This window comes from Silurus meridionalis, chromosome 21 (genome assembly GCF_014805685.1).
Source record: "Silurus meridionalis isolate SWU-2019-XX chromosome 21, ASM1480568v1, whole genome shotgun sequence".
Lineage (NCBI taxonomy): Eukaryota > Metazoa > Chordata > Actinopteri > Siluriformes > Siluridae > Silurus > Silurus meridionalis.
Genome location: NC_060904.1, coordinates 2,419,921 through 2,439,970, shown reverse-complemented (window position 1 = coordinate 2,439,970; position 20,050 = coordinate 2,419,921). Strand labels below are relative to the sequence as shown.

The 20,050-nt window shown below is 42.7% G+C and overlaps 1 protein-coding gene across 7 annotated transcripts in view; it reads right to left on the bottom strand.

The window, feature by feature from the left end:
- The window catches only part of rps6ka3b (ribosomal protein S6 kinase, polypeptide 3b), a 38,006-nt gene that overhangs the window by 5,830 nt on the left and 12,126 nt on the right, over positions 1–20,050 (bottom strand). For 6 of the 7 annotated variants that reach the window (XM_046877300.1, XM_046877302.1, XM_046877303.1 and 3 more), the window contains 11 exons: positions 9,534–9,650; positions 8,879–8,960; positions 7,535–7,615; positions 7,371–7,450; positions 7,184–7,290; positions 6,177–6,214; positions 5,270–5,412; positions 5,105–5,175; positions 1,558–1,646; positions 1,274–1,338; positions 171–273 (listed from right to left, as the gene is read on the bottom strand). In XM_046877300.1, the coding sequence (XP_046733256.1) occupies positions 171–273; positions 1,274–1,338; positions 1,558–1,646; positions 5,105–5,175; positions 5,270–5,412; positions 6,177–6,214; positions 7,184–7,290; positions 7,371–7,450; positions 7,535–7,615; positions 8,879–8,960; positions 9,534–9,650 (976 nt within the window). Of the gene's footprint in view, positions 1–170; positions 274–1,273; positions 1,339–1,557; positions 1,647–5,104; positions 5,176–5,269; positions 5,413–6,176; positions 6,215–7,183; positions 7,291–7,370; positions 7,451–7,534; positions 7,616–8,878; positions 8,961–9,533; positions 9,651–11,794; positions 12,149–20,050 lie in introns of those variants that run through there. The other variant, XM_046877305.1, reaches the window with a different exon arrangement.

Genomic DNA, 20,050 nt, shown 5'->3' with positions numbered 1-20,050 from the left:
ACACAGATTTATGAGTAATGCAGTAAACATCCTCCTCTCGGCTGTTTTGTTATCTTTTGTTATTCATTTCTGCGGAGCCGTGTTACATATTTCCAGAGAAACTCATTACTCTTGTGGGATTTGGCGAAACCAACGATGCATGAGGTTAAACGGCTGCGCTGGTGCCGTACCTTTGGGGGTTTTCGCTGTGAATTCTTGGTCGAAGTAAAACGTGTCGTCAGGTCTCCCAGAAGCAGGTTTGAAAGGAGGATGAAGCTCTCGTCTGTATAATTTCTGAGGAAAGAAAGGAACAGATGAACGCCGGCGTTCGACGGGGTGTAGCTCACGTCACAGGTTTATACCAGTGCACTCGGGCAATGTGCTCACGTTTCTGTAGATTGGATATCGAATAAAAGTAAAGAGCCAATGAAATGCATTCAGCATCTAATTTAAAGGGGGGATGCAGTTTTTAAGTGCTGATTTCCTTCATTAAGGGGAGAAAAGCTGAGTGGCTAAAAATTAGACAGCGATGTAGTTATAGAGCCAATTACTTCTTCACATAGAAGTCATGTATATATGTGATCTATATATATGGTGGACAGTATTGACGCAAATGTAATTACTGTACTTAAGTAGCTTTTTCACGTATTTGTATTTTACTGAAGTGTTTCCATTTGGGGAAACATTTACTTGAACTTCACTGCATTTCAAAGCCACATTTTTTCCTTTTTACTCAACTACATTTTGCGAAATCAGTAATTTCTTGTTATTTATGGGCGGATGAATAACGTAACTGCTCAAAAACGCAGTGAGTCACCAATAAGGGTCAGCAAGCAAAACATTTTGTAAGAACTCAGAGCCTTGTTTGGCAAATGTGTCACACCATCCAAAACATTAATAAACAAAATTATTTATTTATTATTTTTTTTAACCAGCTATCAAGAAAATTTTAGAATGGTTCAGTGGTTAAGATGTTGGACTTCTGATCAGAAGGTCATGAGTTCAAATCCCCCCACCACTAATCTGCCACTGCTGGGCCCTTAGATAACTGCAAGATGCTCTGGATGAAGTCCTCTGCCAAATGCTGTAGATGTAAATAATGATTCTGTTTTTCTATAATAAAATATATAAATAATAACAGAAACTTGCAACCTGCTGTTCATTAATAAATAAAACATCGTCACTGTCAGGAAATCTTCCTGGCAGGAGGAAATAACACTAGGGTGCACCTATGGTGAGTGTACACACACACACACACACACACACACACACACACACACACACACACACTTACGTTCCAGTCAATAGAAGCGTAAAAGTGGTGTCTCTTTATTTCTTCAACTCCGTCTGGACCTGCACCTGTACAAACATTCAACAGCTGTGTTTCAGTTAAAAAAGTCATCGCTACAAACAGGACGATTTCTCAATTCTGTACTGAAGAGTAAAACACATAATTTGTTATTTGTGTGTGTGTGTAATGTGTGTGTGTGTGTGTGTGTGGTGTATGTGTGTGTGGGTGTGATGTGTGTGTTGGGTGTGTGTATGTGTGTGTGTGTGTGTGTGTGGTGTTCGACTCACCCAGCCGGTTAGAGGGGTTCCGTTTAAACAGGTTGCGGAGGAGACTCTGAGCCTCCAAGCTGAGGAACTGAGGCATGCCCAGCTTAGCCCTACAGCAGAAGACAAGCAGGTTAGGAAGAACAAATTAAATCATCATCAAATTGATTTCCCCCAATCTGAGAGCAGTGTATAGATGATTCAGTGGATCAGAACAAAAACGAGTGCATTAATAATGAAAGGATGGATGAACATCTGAGTGGTGATGAGATGGATGGTTGGATCAATGAAATGGAGCTTAAGGATGGATATGTGGATGAATAAATGGGTAAATGAGATGGAACCAGGTGGATGGATAATACATATTTGGATGGATGAGTGCATGGGAGATAAATTCATAAATGAAAGGATGAGAATGGATGGATGGGTTAAATGGATGAGTTGCATGGATAAATGAGTGATAAATATACCAGATGGATCAACAGATTAGGAGGACAGTGACTGGATAAGACGGACAGGCACCTTGGATTCATGGATGGATGGATGGAGAGATGAAAAAAATAAATGTAATTAATTTAATGGACGGATGAATGGATGGATGAATAGATGGAGAGAGAGAAGGAAAAGTTAGTGAATAAGCTAAATGGATGGATGTGTGGGAAAGATAAAAGTGTGAATTAATGCATAAACAGAAACTATTTAAATGGATGAGTTAAGTTGACAGAAAGACAGACAGACGTGATTAGACAGGATGGATGGATGGATGGATGAATAAATAAGTTAGATGTGATGATGCACAGACAGACGGTTTAGATAGATGAATTTGATGGAGAAATGGATGGATTGAAGAGATAAAATGCTTGAACTGATTTGACAGAAAGGAATGGACAGACCGTTAAATATGGGATTCGCGGGAAGAATGGATTGACTAGTGGATGAATGGACAGACGGGACGGATGTGATGGAACATCTGGATTAGCGGGACTGCAGCTGGTGGAACATTGTCTACTCGGCTGTTATAAACCCATACTGATTAGCAGCACGGTGTGTAGGAACGCGTGAGAAATCGGTAACGGCGTGTTAACTTTTGAGCGCTTCTCTGCTGGTTTTCGGGGCTATTCTGCTAAACATTCACTCAGGACCAAGTGTGAGAAATCAAATAAAACTGTTGCAGGAGGAACAAACGTGTCAAAGTTCACATACTGCACGTCCGCCTGAATAAGAACGGACATTCGGACGTGTTCACTTTAGAGTCTGGTTCCTCTCAAGGTTTCTTCCTCATGCCGTCTCAGGAAGGTTTTTCTTTGGCACAGACGCTACTGGCTCACTCATTAGAGAACAAACTTACAGACACAAATGTAACTCTGCAAAGCTGCTTTGAGACCATTGTTAAAAGTGCTCTACAAATAAAAATGAATTGGATCCTTATGAGGTCATCAGAAACTTTAAGGGAAAAAAAACCCCGCTAAAAATTAAATAGCTAAGACCACAGCTATTCTCCAAAACCTAGTGGAATGCCTTCCCAGAGGAGTGGAGAAATTTTCCAATTTAGGAGACCCAAACCTGTTCCAGCATGACGATGACCCCTGTGTCTCCTGCTATAGAGCTCCAACCCTACTGAACACATTTGAGTGTTTTTGAAATGTCATACAAATCTCCACAAAATCTAGTGGAACCTTTTCTCAGAAGAGTGGAGCTCATTATAGCAGTAAATGGGGAATTTAAGTGGAATAGGATGTTCAAAAGGAGGCACATGCCAATCTGATGGTCAGGTGTCCACAAACTTTTGACTGTGTCGTGCATGTTTATAAAATACTTTTTCTTTTCTTTTTGAGTTTTCTTTTTTCCCTTTCATTTAGTATCTACGGTCTATTGTTAATTTCATGAGTCAGTTTGCCCTATAAAACTGACTCATCTGCATTCCAGTGAAGAAACTCTGTTGTACAGAAGCCTCTGTGCTCTTCTCAGCTTCTCCAGGCTTCAAGCTCACGCCATTCATTCTGCTACTCAAGCTCATCTTGCACATCTGCCCGAGCCTGGGGCTCTTCATTACGAGCCCCTTCAATCAGCATTACTCGCTCTGATCTCCATCCAGACATTCGTGTTTACAGAAGGTGAAGTGTTGAGGGCACTGAGACCGAACGATGACCACGTCCTCCATTAACGCACGGCCTCGTTCACACTTAACTGCCAGCGTGCTTCTACATGGAATCCTACTTCAAGCTGAAGCTCTAGAGATAAAATGGGTAAAGCGCAGAGTGACTTTTTTTAACCCTTCCAAACAGTCAGGCTGAAAGTTGAGGGGGCAGGAAGTGAAATACATCACTGCCAACATTCCAGTGATCCAACGTGTGTATCTTTGGGGCTTTCAATTCATTCACTTTAACAATGAACATAGTCTAAAAGCAGATTTATGGAGATAAAGCGGATATAAATTTGTATAAAAGAATGTATAAGGTTTAGTGTCTCTAAGTTTGTTCCTTATAATTGTAAGATAATCCCTATTAAGTAAACTGGTGGCAACTGTGGTGAGAAAAAACTCCCTGAGATGGTATGAGGAAGAAACCTTAAGAGGAACCAGACTCTATGGTCCTCATCCTTAACCCAGAATGTCCTTTCATTACAGTTTCATAATTGTTGAGGTGAACTGTTCACTGATATGTGCTTAAGTGCAAAACTGTTTATTTCACGTGTTCTGACGTTCAGTCACCTTCTAATGATATTCTGTAGAAAGCATCTCGAGCACTTTCTATAGTATCTCGTCATGGCTGCATGTGAGGCTTTCAGAGATTTTGTTTTGATTTTGTCTCATGTATCTCATGTACATTCCCAAAGCTCTGATGGTTTTGGCGATTTTTCGTCAGACAAACGTAGCGACGTATGCGCGACCTTCCGCTTGTGATCCACAGAGGTCGCCCGACGTGGACTTTCCGGATTTCGAAAGCTACGCTGGATCGTACTCGCTGACAACCGATTAGTCAAGCGATTTTTATTTTGGATAAAAAAAACAATCCATGTAAAATATTACTGAACTTTATTACAAAAAATATATAAAAAATTTAAAAACAGTACTGAATCATGAAAATGTATTAAATGAAATAAATCTAAATATAATAATTATATTAATAATATAATTATGTAATTCATAATTTACATATTATAATGAGAAAATATAATATAGCTAGTAGTCTCATGTGTAAAAACAAAAAACAGCGTGTTGCACCAGTGATTTGCCTCTAGAGGCCGCTCTCATGATGACAGCGGACCTTCTCAGCCGCAAACGGACACAACCCGGAAAAACTATCGGTATGGATTTTTGCTGATAGCCGCTAGTTGCAGCAATCAACAATCGGTGCAGATTAATCAGCAAAACCGAAGAGCTCTTATATATACCGCACAGTTTATACAGTATGGTACTGTAAAATACAACCCCATACTGATCAGCATTCTTTAAGACTCCTGGGTAGGTTAGGCCATGTCTCAACTTGCAATATTTTCACATCTCAATCGTGAGTTGTGGACTACCTGCATGTGCTGCGATTCTGTGATCAAAACACAACCCAGCACTCACTTTAGGATCATGGTCATGGTCTCTTTGCGGTCCTTGCCTTGGAAGGGAAGCGTTCCAGTTAACATCTCAAACTGCAAGCAGAAAGAAAACAAACCGGTCGCTGGTCAAGATCGCGTCGTGCCATTTCATAGGCGCGCAAACCTACAACGAAGGCGAGGTGCTCACCATGAGCACGCCGTACGACCACCAGTCGGCGCTGTGGGTGTGGCCTCGCCGGTTCACCACCTCGGGAGCCATGTACTCCACCGTCCCGCAGAACGAGTACGCCTTGTTCTCGTGATCGATCGACTCCTTACTCAGGCCGAAGTCTAAAACACACACACACACACACACACACACACACACACACACACACACACACACACACACACACACACAGTGAGATCAGGTTACACAACATGTAGATGTCTGGGATGCACTCGGACATAATACATATACAGAAAATGTTGAGTGAAAATCATTTAATACACTTTAAAAGTGCATTACAAAAATGGTAATTCCACTCATTTCCCTGTTCTACTTGTTTACACTGTTGTAGCCCAGCATTGTGAATCAAACCCAATTTTTCAGCCCCTTTTTCTTCACAGGCGATTCGGAAACCGTGTGTAATTTTGACTCAGGCTTTGGGTTTGCTTGGCAGAATTACGAAAATCCTACACACTGCAGCTTTAACACAATTTACTGGCATTTAAGGAAATATTTAGATCATGGGTCTTCAACCGGGGGTCTGCAACCCCTAGGGGGTCCGCAACGGTACTGCAGGGGGTCCGCTAATTAATGTTGAATCACAAATAATTTTTAGTAAAAAAAAGAAAAAAAAACTAAAATGGGAAAAACATCATATATATATAATATTAAATTTTTTAAACATTATAATTATTACATTATTAAAGTGCTATTAAACTTGGAGCTGGAGTTCTTGTAAATGTATAATAGTCAACCTGCAAATCGATTAAAATAATAGGCAACTGTGAACAACTTAGTAAATTGTAAAATATATGTACAAATAAAACAGTTTAACAGTTTTTGAGGCACGAGTGATGTCATAGCAACAGGTAGTCATGTGACTCACCGGTCAGTTTGATGTGTCCTTCATCATCCAGCAGGATGCTGAAATCACACAAACCTCAACGTCAGAAAGTTGTTCATGGTTAAATGATGACAGACTTGAACCTATCTGACAGAATAAAGTGTGTGTGTGTGTGTGTGTGTGTGTGTGTGTGTGTGTGTGTGTGTGTGTGTGTGTGTGAGGCTGCATTATCAACTAACAGCGCTAGAAAAATGTGACGTAATGCGCTAGTGTGGTGTATTGGTGCGTTTCAGACATACGATTGGTGGGACGTGTATATATATTATTATAAAATAAAAGTATTAATATGAGGGGTTTTCTTTTTCCTTCACTGAGAGTTCACTGATGTTGCGTCAGATTGAACATGTAATTAATACCGGCCACAAAAATGTGCCAATGAGGTGAGAGGTGAGCTGAAAGTGGGAGGAGCCTCCAGTAGACCATTTAATATCGGAAGCACCTGTCAATCATTTCAAACGTATACTCCATCTGTCACTTGTTTGTGTTGGAAGGAAAACAGATGCCCTTTTTTACTAAAAGAATGTCTGAAGGTTGGCTAGCTATAATTCTGTAATTAACGTTCAATAATTGTGCAATTAATGTGTAACCAGAAGCTTGGTCTTTGTGCTGCACTCACAATTGTCTCAGGATTCTGGCCCAGAAATTAGCAATGGCTCTACAAGCCCCGCCCCTTTCCATTTAAGGCAAATAGTAATCGAGTATGTCTGATCGAGGGTTTGGGTTTGTTTGATGAAAAAGCTATGGTTTGTCAGTGATCAGGAAAAACTGCTGCTTCAACACAAACAGGAAAATCAGGTTGGGACGAGAGAACACGGGAAAAAATGTCTGCCAATGAAAGACAAGAAAAAGGAGGCGGGGCTTCCAGAGAACAATTAGACACAACCGTCAATCATTCCGGATGTGCACTTCATTGCCATTTCTATTGGAAAGGGAAAAAAGTGCACTTTGTGTGATAACTCATTTCATCACATGAAGCTGCTCTGATTTACTTCTCTGGTTTGAGGTCCCGGTAGATGATTCCCAAGCTGTGCAGATGGTCCAGTGCTAAAGCCAGCTCGGCCAGGTAAAACTTCACATCCTCCTCAGTGAACATCACCTGACGACGCATCGTGAATAAATCGTTACAAAAAACAAACAACACACACTTACGTCTTACACACTGCGTACACGCCGTACCTCTTTGGACAGACGAGTGAACAGATCTCCTCCTCTCAGGAAGTCGAGAATCAGATAAAGCTTTCCCTCCGTCTGGAATGCTGTGATGGATGAATGGATTTTAGAGAGAGAGGATGAGAAAAAGAAAAAAACGTGACGACAGAACGAGACGGGCCGAGACTCACCGTAGTGCAGCTTAACGATGAACGGGTGATTCACCTCCACCAGGATGTCTCGCTCCATCTTAGTCCTGACACGATCGCGGACTGAAAACACACACACACACACGCGCACACACACACACACACACACACACACACACACACACACACACACACACACACACACACAGCTAAGCTTTTCCACTAAATCACCTCGACATAACAGCACACACTTCGAGAGCCTTTGCTTTTTGGCGAGCGCAGGAGAACACAGATGGCACTGGATGACTAATTAAATAAAGGAGAGAAAAAGAACATGCAGAGCAGAGGGACAGAATCAGAGAACCAACGTTCCTCTAGGAGAGCACCAAGAACACCTCAATGGAGAAGCGAGCATTTTATGTCTTTAGAATGTTGGTGCTTCGGGCTCACCAGATCTCCACTTCTCCTCTCACATACCAGAGTAAAGAAGTGTCACCAGATCTTCACTTCTCCACTCATATACCAGAGTAAAGAAGTGTCACCAGATCTTCACTTCTCCACTCATATACCAGAGTAAAGAAGTGTCACCAGATCTCCACTTCTCTTCTCAGATCCCAGAGTAATGAAGTCACCAGATCTCCACTTCTTCTCTCAGATCTACAAGTAGTGAAGTCACCAGATCTCCACTTCTCCTCTCAGATTCCTCGGAATCGCTCCCTTTGACATGCAGCATTACTTTTAAGAGAAATTGTTGTGGAGGCGGAGACCAAACAAACGTGAGGGAACTCAGATTGTAACTTTGTTCTGCACATAAAAAGGGTTGCATTCGGGACACGTGTGCACCGAACCAGAAGCCTTGCACCGAAACACGTATCGTTACACAACTAAAACACACACACGCACTCATACCAGAGTTTTCCTTCAGGCGCTAGGCGGAGCTTCTGCTGGATCAGTGATGCACCTATGAGTAATTTCTCCTGCATTGGTGGAGCAGCTCACACTCTGCTAAAATTAGTCCAAAGTGGAGCTTTTCAGTGTAAAAAAGGGCTGTTTATTTATTCCTTAACTAAACTACAGTGATTACATGTGGAGCTGACCTTCTCAGTTCACCATCATGACTCACACACACACACACACACACACACACACAAACACACACACACACACACAATCAAAACATCCTGTCAAAGACCATACGGCCAACACACTTACACACACACTCTCTTACACACACACAACTGAGGGCAGCAGCTGAAACCATGGGAACTAGAGGCTGGTTTTGCACAAACACTTGAATCTGCTTCCTCTTTTACACTCACTCACACACACACACACACACACACACACACTCAGGTCTCATTTCTGCGTTGTGTAAAAGCGGCCTACCTTTCAGCGTTGCTTTTTTCAGCACCTTCATGGCGTACAGCTGTCCTGCATCCGGCCCGGTGATCTTCTTCACCAGAAACACCTGTAGCGGTGAGACAGACGCGAGACATGCGGCGTCACGGGTGGAAAGTAACGAACGGTGTTTAATCGCTTTACTGTAACAAAGTATTTTTTGTGTACTTTGAATTTTTTCACTTTTACTTATGTTTCGTTTGAAGTGTTTTAATTCACCACTACTTTGAAATCATATCAGTTACTGAAAGAAAAAAACGCGCCCCGGGAAAGTACTGCACTGCTGATGGGTGGAGAACAAACTGAAAAACTTACATTAGACTCAAATCATTGTAGGGTTTTTTTTTTTGTTTTTGTTATTGTTTGAGTAAAAAAAAAAAAAAAGATCCCTATCTATTTTTTTTTTATATCCCCCCCACAAGAACAAGAAGAATCCACACTAATGAGATGGTATCTGCAGCGACCACGGCTCGGGTCTCCAAGACTCATTTCACTGATTGTCTCCAGGAAGATGATCTCCAGCGTGATGTCCGGCTTCCTTCCTTTTTTCTTCATGTCACTGCTAATTGCCTTTGAGTGCAGGTGGAAGACCAACAAAAGCATAATGACTTACTCGCTCACACACTCACACACACACACGCACCTTTCCGAAGGAGCCCTGACCCAGGACCTTGCGCAGCTCGAACTGCTGGGGGTCGGCCTTCTCGGATCCCTCTTTGACGTGATGCGTGATGCTGATCTCCTTCACCGGAACGTCATCCTGCGACACAGCGAAACAAAACGGGAATTAAAATCATTCGCTCGTTTAATAAACACGACATCATCAAGAAGAATGAAATGAACTGGAAAACCATTTGATGTCATCAGGGTGCGCCTCAGACTCCTCCCACTCATGAGATATTTATAAATACCTTTCGAAACTAGTGAGTTTGTTCCGAACCAACACTCTTTTTCTTTTCCCATTCAAAATCTCCGTCTGTCTCGGGATTATGAAGCCGATTTTAATAAACACTGCAAATCATCCCCTCATTAAGGCACTGCTGCAGCTGTGTGTGTGTGTATGTGTGTGTTTGATTATGAAGATTGATTTCTATTCATCCTCGCAAACGATGGTCTTCTGTGATAAACCAGCACACGGCGGAGATTCAAACGCAGAACTCAACATTCAGCCGAACGTACGATTCGGGAACGAAGGTTTCAATGAGCACAAACTGATTACGCAACACGCCATCCAACCAAATCGCTCAGATACTGAATGCGGTCCGGTTTAATACGTCCACCACGTAGAGTTTAATCCCAGTTACACCATCCAGACAAGCGTATCGGGACACCAGACTTGTCCAGCTACATGTGGTTTTTCCTCAAACTGTTCGGAGAAACTTGAAAGCGAACATTTGTATACTTGTCTTTGGCATGAAATTTTCCCTTCACTTGAACTACGAGATCCAAACCTGCTCCAGCATGACGATGCCCCTGTGCACAAAGCTCCAGCTCCATGAAGATAAATGAGTTGGAGTGGAAGATCTCGTGCTCTAGAGCTCCAAATCTATTGAAGATGAATGTGAACACTGACTACACCCCAGGCCTCCTCACCTCACCTCCATCAGTACCTGACTTTACCAACACCCGGGTAAGCTGAAAGAATCTGCACAAAACCAAGTGGTTTCCATGGCAACACAAAATAAGTTCAGCGGTTTAATACGGAACCATGAAATCGAGCTGAATAACGAAACTCCGCCGTGGACCTGATCGTCACCTCGCAAAAAAAAAAAAAATTATTAATAAAAATTCTCTGAATGAAAATATTTCGAATAATAAAAGCAAATTTATGGAATATTTCTCCCTGGAAAAATATTAAACCTTTTATTTATTTCTAGCTTAAAAAACAAACGAACCAAAAAAACATCAGTTTAGTTTAAACGTAAGTATTTATTTCTTTATGATTTGAGTTTAAATTGAGACACCTGGTACCAAATATAACAAATTCAATAAACAAATTTGTATTTAAAATAAATTTGCATAATATTTCTTCTCATAATGAGACATTGGATGAGTTTGCCTTTATTTCAAATCGAGACTAAGTCAAGAAATGTGAAGATCATCCTCTCTGTCAGCGCTACGCTATTTAAGCGTGTCAGGTGTTCGCTGGTGAAGAAGTGGGAAAAGCCTTGAGCTTGTTTCTGAACCTCGACACATCCTCCTGTGTCGTGTTTAAAAAATAATAATAATCCGATGCCTGCACACACTCGCTGACACGGCCTTCCTTCGTCGTGCCGTCAGATCCGAACACACTCGAACCCCCCGAGTCTCACCCCCGTCACATACGTCACGCCTCCACCCCGCTTAACACACTTTTATTCCTGGATCGCCACATGAACCACGGAGGAGGGGTCAAGGGGCCGATGGAAAGGGCCAGGGGATCGGGGATGATGTGATGGTGAGAGGAAAAAAGAAATAAAGGAGAGTGAGATAGTGAACGGACTTTGCACGAAGCCCACGTGAAGGATGGCTTCCTACACGGTTGCCATGACACCGCTCCCAATCCTCCGTTAGTGGGTGTGAAGGAGAGGGTGACTAAAGACCTGGCGCTCGGGCTCTCTTTTACTCTCCCTCTCCCTTTCTCTTTCTCTTTCTCTCTTTCCATTTTTCTGTGTTGCTCTCCTGGCGGTACGCGATGATGTCACCGCAAGTACCGATAGCGAGTCCTGGAGCGTTCTTGAAAATTCTTTATCTGAAAACCGACAGAATAATAATGTGCTTTGTTTTTTTTTTTTTTTACCTCAAACCAAAATAAAACCGAATATAGAACATGGGCACCAGCAGAGCCGCCGCAAAAAACAGGAACTCGGAGCGTCAATCAGATCTGAAACAAACCCAGATCCCTCTTCTTCCCTGTCTGAGTACCTGGGAGTCCCAGTACGAGTCCGGAGATGTGGAGGCTGGTGCTCGCTCCATGGTGCTTTCTCCGCTACGCCTGGATTCCTTCATATGAGATGGCATGGTGCCATGTGGAGAGAGGTTTTATCGGGTCCAGATGGACCAACCACGTTGCTGGAGATCATACCAGAGATCTCGGATTTTGGATTTGTATTGTTCCGGAGAAGTACCCGGTGTGTACGACAGCGAGAATCTCCGCGAAGGTGAGATTTCTCTGGGTTTCGATTTTCGAAGTTTGGGATGACGGCGTTCGAACGAGTGCTGAGGAGGTCCGTAATCTGCAAGAGCGCAGGAGAAATGTGTGCTGCAAAAGCAGCTCCCGATTCCACTGAGCAACTCTCACCTCGCTGTGGACGAATATCAGAGCAATCAAGGGAGGAGTGAGAAAGAGAGGGAGTGAGGGAGGGAAGGGAGGAGAGAGAGAGAGAGCGATACGGCTTGCGACCCGCCTCCGGTATCGCCCTCGCTACATCTCCGCACCGCCCTCGTCATCATCACCACCCTCGCCACCTACAGGAGCGTAATTCACGCCTCATCCGGAACGTGCCAGGAATGGAAACTAACGCTTCGCTTGGGAGATGAAAAGTTTCACGCTTGCTGGAAGATGAGCTCAGGTTAAGTACAGAGCTTTTATTTATAATCCAAACCTTATTTTTAATACAATATTTCGTGTTTTTTTTTTTTTAGACATTAAAAACATCAGGAACATGAAGAAACCCTGAGATTTCCACTGCAGATGGAGGAGAAATAAACTCGAGTGTGCGGGAAACGGTCGGGCCACGTGTTTAAACTCTCTCCTGTCTGGTTGAGGCGGCGTTGTGTCCTGAATTTGGTTGTCAAATTTCAGAAATTTGCAAAACTGGAAAGTTTCCAAGGGAATTAACAGGAATATATGGGAATGAATGGGAATAAACTGGGAATTTACAACATTGCACGTGAGCCAATTACAGGGAAGATAAATGTAGTGGGGGAAAAAAAACCATCTTGCAGGATAATCTTTATTTTAACAGCCAGATTTAATGCAATTAGTTGGATTTCTACCTGCACATTCATCACATGCACACAGCACACTTACTGCAGGGTCACTGAGGCCACGCCCCCTACATGCTCTGTGCATTCATCCATAACATAACACCATTTTTTCAATCCTGCACACAAAATAACGTCAAAAAATGTCAATCTTGGCAAATATTCACGTAAATATTACATACATTTATGTCTGAAACTTCCTTGTGCCGTGTGTGCGCTTTTGTGCAACAAAATTATACTAACAATAAGTCAAAAATTACAAATATCTGGGAATCTGTATTAGTTTGTATATGATACAGTTTATATAAATTTTTAATGAACTCCTATAGATTCCTGTAAACAACCATAAATTCCTACAGGCTGTGACTCAGTCCGCAGATGGTGACGATGCAGGATGTTCACGTCCCACCTCTTAATCAAAGGATTTGAAGACACCTGGGTGCACACTTGGCAACCACACCCTGGACTTTCAGCGCGCTCGCTGCTCGATGCCTCATCCAGTTCCACAGGGTTCCTTCTCCCGGAGACTCGTTCATACATTACAATCCAGAAAGCACATCCGATTCTGGATTTCTCAATTATTCCGATTATTAAAAAAAAAGAAATTATAGCCATGCCCCTTTTACACGAGTTACTTGTGTGACGTTTTCAGAGAACGCTTTTCGTTTTGTACTGAGCCATGCCATGGGTCCAATTCTGTGTTGGGTTGCGGAAAATTTCCGGAGACTTTTTTATGAGAACTTCATCTGGGGAATTTTTTTAATATTCCTGCAGTTGGAAACTTATCGGGAATTTATAGGAATTTATTCGAAATTTGGGGAAATTTATATAAACAGTACTGTAATATAAAGATTTTTGTTTGGTCGTACGCTGACATGCATGCAAACGAATAAAGAATACATTTTTTTTTATTTTACTTTTAATTGTTAGTTTAATTTTGTTGCACAAAAAATTACACAGGGCACAAGGAAGTTTCAGACATAAATGTATGTAATATTTATGTAATTACGTGAATACTCAAAAAGATGGACATCGTTTGACATTATTTTGACATTAGATTTGCGTTTATCGGGTAGATCTGGACCTGCTCCAGCTCCTTCTGCGTAACTATGGACCTTCTCCTCAACCCCGAGCAAGTGACATCAAATCAGCACGGCTGCTCACTGTGGCAACGATTAAACCAAATGAACTAAAAGTATTTATCCTTGTGATTTGAACCCAAAAAACAGCCTAATAACAACACGTGAACTGAAAAAGCACCGAAGTTCCATGCAGAAATCAGGAACCAGTCAGGAACCCACCAGGAAGTGTTCTCAGAAGCTAAAAACTCAAAAAATCTCATGGTCTGTGTTGTAATGGAGTATTGTGGTCACGCTGCTCTCATTCCACTCATCCAGAAGACAAGATTGTTTATCGGGGACGTGTTTGATCATAAAAATAAGCCGACAGAAAATGCGCTTTGTGATCAAAGTCTTCTTGCTTGGACCCCTGTTTGGAAATTCTGAGCTCTCACAGCTTTCAAATGTATGTGTGTGTATGTGTGTGTATGGGTGTGTGTGTGTGTGTGTGTGTGTGTGTTGCAGAAAGCCCCTCTATGCCGCAAACAAGCACTGCTAATCTGCCTGCTCATCTAAAGCTGTCTGATCTACTCAATTAGAGCGAGTCGGCTACTCGAGAACTCCTGCAGCAAGAAATCAGCATGAGCTGAATCTGAGCTCTGTGTTTGAAAGGCTCTGTACAGAACCTGCTGTAGCACCGTGGAGATGTTTCAGGGTGTGAACGCTGCACTCTGGAGCCTGGGCAAGTTACAGAAGTGTCCAGGCAGGTCTGACCAGTCACAGGTCTGATCAGTCACACGGACACAACAGCCATTTAAAATTCAGTGTGTGCACCAAGTTACACTTCATTTCTGCACTGTTACACTCATAACCTGATTATGTTCCCATTTACTCCTTCAACTTCATTCAGTTTCTCCATATTCTATTATTTCCCACACCATTTCACTCCACTCCACTCTATTCCATTCCACTTCACACCACTCCACTCCTCAATTCTGTTCCTCTCCACTCCACTCCACTCTATTCCACTTCACTCCACTCCACTCTATTCCACTTCACTCCACTCCACTCTATTCCACTTCACTCCACTCCACTCTATTCCACTTCACTTCACTCCACTATATTCCACTTCACTCCACTATATTCCACTTCACTCCACTCCACTCTATTTCACTCCACTCTATTCCACTTCACTCCACTCTATTCCACTTCACTCCACTCTATTCCACTTCACTCCACTCAATTCTGTTCCTCTCTACTCCACTTCACTCTATTCCACTTCACTTCACTCCACTCTATTCCACTTCACTTCACTCCACTCTATTCCACTTCACTTCACTCCACTTCACGTCACTCTATTCCACTTCACTCCACTCCATTCCACTTCACTCCACTCCACTCTATTCCACTTCACTTCACGCCACTCTATTCCATTCACTTCACTCCACTCCACTCTATTCCACTTCACTTCACTCTATTCCACTTCACTCCACTCAATTCTGTTCCTTTCTTCTCCACTTCACTCTATTCCACTTCACTTCACTCCACTCCACTCTATTCCACTTCACGTCACTCCACTCTATTCCACTTCACTCCATTCCACTCCACTCTGATCAATTTTACTCTATTCCTCTCACTGCTGCTTCACGCCAATCTATTCTGTTCCACTCCACTCCCACAGTATTCCACTCCACACCATTATGTTCCAGTGCATTTTATTCTATTCAACTATGCCCCACTCGGAACAATTTCACTCCACTTCATTCCATTATTCCACTGAGTCCATTATTCCACTCTTCTATTTAATTCTATTCTTGATTGACTTTAATACAAACATTTCTATTAATCTCTATTCTATTCTGCCTTGTGCTCTTCTTCGCTGTTCCTTTTTTAAACAAATGAGATCATCTTACATACATAAGAAGTAAAATGACATAATAAGAAATAATTTTACTTTCTTTCCTAACTATATCTGATACCAAAGAGCTCAGTAACTTGGCTCAGAGCAGAAGCCATGGTTCTGAATTGGCAGCTTGACCTGTTCAGGTTCACATGGATTTAGAACTCGCTGGTTTCATTGGACAAGTGGTCGTCACATATCTGTGCAAATTTACTGACGTTAATATAAAACAGTGGTCATGCGTCAGGAATTTTTACAAATAATCAACAAATAAAACGATGCCCGGAGATATAACCCAGTCCAGAGAGGAAGTGTGAAATGAATCATGCGCTCTTTTCCACAGCAGCTGTGAACATTGGCGTGAACAACAAGCCGTTTCAGACCACGTCAGCGCTCAGGCCTGGCAGACCCTGTCCACCAAGACTTTCGCACCGGGTGCACTGCAACACTCCACCTGTACATGTTTTCTATTGTTGAGGGGAAGAGCGTGTCTAGACGCATGACATTTCTCAGCAGAATCTGAGGCTTGTTTCTTCAGGGGGTGAGGAGAGGAAATAAAGTGTGTGAAAGTGACTCACTCTTGGAACTGGGTGTTGGATAACGTAATCGGTTAGACTCGTCATGTCACTTCCTGTTTTAGAAACACAATGGGAGTGAAAGAGATTTGGTCTGGAAAAAGAAAGAAAAAAAAAAAAGGTCTAAAATGTCTTTTATGGAGCCAACACAGAATTTAACTTTTTTTTTTCTTGAGTGGATCATCTGAACACTGTCCATGTAGGCTGTGTTTTTGTTTTTTGATTTGGGGGGAACTTGACCTAGAAGATCAGCTGTGATCTTTTCTTAGGAAGAAATGTCCTTCCTGGAGCCATTTGCACAAATGATCAATATGATACATTCTAGAGGAACTTATTCATAGAGGAGGTTCTGCAATAACTGAAGATTTTGTTCTCGGTAAAACATTGTAAGAAGTGGCCCTGTGTCGTCTTCTCCCATTTCCTGTCTCTCTCTCTCGTCGCATTTGGTGAGCACATAGTGATCCATATGAACTTCTGAAGCGAAGTCAGAACGCTGAATGAAGCATCTGATGGATTTTGTGCTGACGTTTGGTCGGGTATTTTTCATTCAGGTCATTCGGGAGTCCCACGTCGGACGTTTTTATTACGCTCCGTTTTAAATTGAAATTGAAATAATTCTGAACGTTATTGTTATTTAAAGTGTAACGACGAGTAAATGACCGAGTGCACGTGTACTCACAGCTCGGCAGAAGAATCTCCTGGAGACAAGACGTCGGAAAGCCTCGAGTCTGAAACGTACGGCGCAAACCAGAGCTTCCCTGAGCGCCACAGCCCAGGTCTTCCCCCCGTCCATGAGTGTGCCTAGTCCCGTTTCAGTTCACGGGTGTGTGTGTGTGTGTGTGTGTGTATGAATGAAAAAAAACCAGTGTGTGTCCCAAGTACTGGCATGTCCAGCACTGTGTGCGAGTAAACGGGAAAACCCGGAGGAGGAGGGGGACGCGCCAAAGTGCGAGATTTCCCTTCCAAAGTCCACTTTTAGAAAACGCTGGAGATCCCCATGCTCTCCATCAGCTCTTACACACACACATGAGCACTGTGGTTGTACAGCTGAGATTAAATGCACCTGTCGTGCAGAGCCAAGCACCGCTATGCTGTAACCCCCCCTCCACCCCCAGAGTGCCGAGCCAGAGACCTGCGTGTGATGTACGGATCGGAAACTCGAGCGCTTCCTCTGCCTCTGTGCCAGTTTATTAACCTCCCAAAGCCAGGCGAGAATAACAGGAGGTAGCGACGTCGGTGTCGGGTTTACCTACAGGGGGAACACAAAAGCCTCCTGGAACCCCGTTTTCCGTCTCCGCGGCCTTCGTCCGCCGCATGCGTGGGATTCCGCGAGACGGATTTAGGAAGCTGGTGCGCGCTACGCGATTAGCGCCTGGGTCACGTCCGCTCACACGTCAGGAGTCAGTGATGAAACAATCCCTCATCACTCATCGCACTGAGAGCACGCGGTTTCCAAATCCTCGCGTCTGATTGGGGATAAAGATTTCATTCCAGTCACGACTGCTACGTGCTCCTTTTTTTTTTTTTTAACACCCACATTTCTATTTCCTCTTATAATGAGCTCCACTCTCCTGGGAAGATGTTCCAGTAGATCTTGTAGAGATTTGTGCGAGATTCATTTAGCCGTGGTGAGGTGAGAAGACCTGGGGTGCAGTCAGCGTAAAACATTGGTCCATGCTTGATAGGGTTGGAGCTCTACAGCACGAGATCTTACAGTCCAACCCATGGAAAGCAGATCATGCAGCTGGCTTTTTTTTCCAGGATCATCGTCATGCTGGAACAGGTTACAAGTTCAAGTGCAGGGAGAATTAATACTTTTGTCCAGATGTGAGAGTTGGACAAGCTGACTGGCTGCCTGTTTTATCTGACCTGTGCAGAAGTACGTTCAACAACCAGATCACTCCAAGCAGAGCACTCGAGATTTTGTTTGCTTGATGACGAGGCTAAAAAGGTTAAACAACAGCTAAACTTCATCCTTCACGCACAGTCACAGGGAGCACCGATCTTAAGTTGTGCCGAAAGACATCGCTCTCTGTACACCTTGAATTGTGCATCTGGTGACCATGTCTGCTGCGATTTCTTCACGGACAGCAAGTTAGAGCGAAGAGCAAACGTGAAATTCAGCTTAAAACTGGCCAAATCTGCCACAAAGACGTTGGTCAAGACATACGATTGACATACGGCGATGCTTCAACGAGTCGATCGAGGTGTTTCTAGTGGCACCCGCGAATCAAGAGAGGAAGAACATCGATGGAAGAGGACGAGAGATCAAGGACGAGCTCAAACCCCCCAAAATTTTTTAAACCATTCGGCAACTTGTGCATGATGATCGTTGGAGAACAATCCACACGATCTCACTTCTGCACTTCATAAAGAAGACTTCCAGGACACGTCCCTGAAGAACTCTTGGGGCGCTGTATTGCTGTGCAAGGGGACTATTTTGAAGGTGATTGTGTGTAAACGTAGATAAATAAAGTGCTTTCTTGTAAACAGAGCGAGTCTTAACTTTTTTGATGCCACCCAGTATGACATTTCCTGTCCTATATTATGTTTATCAGCCCTGGTAGAAGGAGTCGAGTGTCAGTGCTGTGCGGAAGTCAGGACACTTTTCTACTCTAAAGTAGAGAGAACTGCGAGTGTGTGTGTGTGTGTGTGTGAGTGAGAGATAAATTGCGTAACACACCGGAACAGCTGTGAGGCCTCCTGTACTCAAGTTACGCTTCTTTGTAAAGGTCAGTCTGTACAAAGGGGTTCGACATGTTTTCGCTCACCGACAAGCAAAATTCCTCAAACTGATGTGGCAGTACGGATCCGCTGTTCCGACCTCGACCCGTGTCCTCGTGTCCAGACACACGAGGGACTGATGTCTACAAGTAGCGGTGAATCCACACATACATGATACTTCCTTTTATTTTTTTATTCACATTTTTTTGAACTTTTTTGCATTTTATTTTATACGCTTTATTTCAAAGCATTACGCTTTTTTTTATATAACCTTTTTGTATCATGTTTAATATTTTTTATATTAGTTGATTAAAAATACAGATTCAATTTATGATTATTGTGATTTTTTGTTTTGTTCTTTTTTTACCTTGCATTTTTCTTTAAAGAATAAAAATTATATATATATATATATATATATATATATATATATATATATATATATATATATATATATATATATGAAGAAAAAAGAATGAAAGAGACAGAGGGAGGAAGATAGAAGGAGGGGGAAAGAGAAAGAGAGAAAGAGAGAGAGAGAGAGAGAGAGAGAGAGAGAGAGAGATAAAAGATGATTTGATGTCTCCATTTGCGACCCAAAGACAGGAAGATTGATGAATTGATGAAAGGAATGAGGGAGAAGAAGTGGACCAGGTCTCGTGCTATGATGTTCCAGAGTGAGTTACGCTTCAGGCTCATTTGCTCTGATGGAACACGTCTGAATCAGGGTCTAAATATAGAGCAGATTGGAGAAGAAAGACCTTGTCATTAAGGTCACAACCTGGAGGTTTGTGTTTTAAGCGTTTTCAGTTTATAGGTCAAAAAACCCCGACATGGTTCTTCAGAAGAGAGACATGAGACTCACTGCTGGTTTTTATGTTTCCATCTCACAGTCAATCTGTTCACACACACACTTACATGTAAACTTAAATGTGTGTAT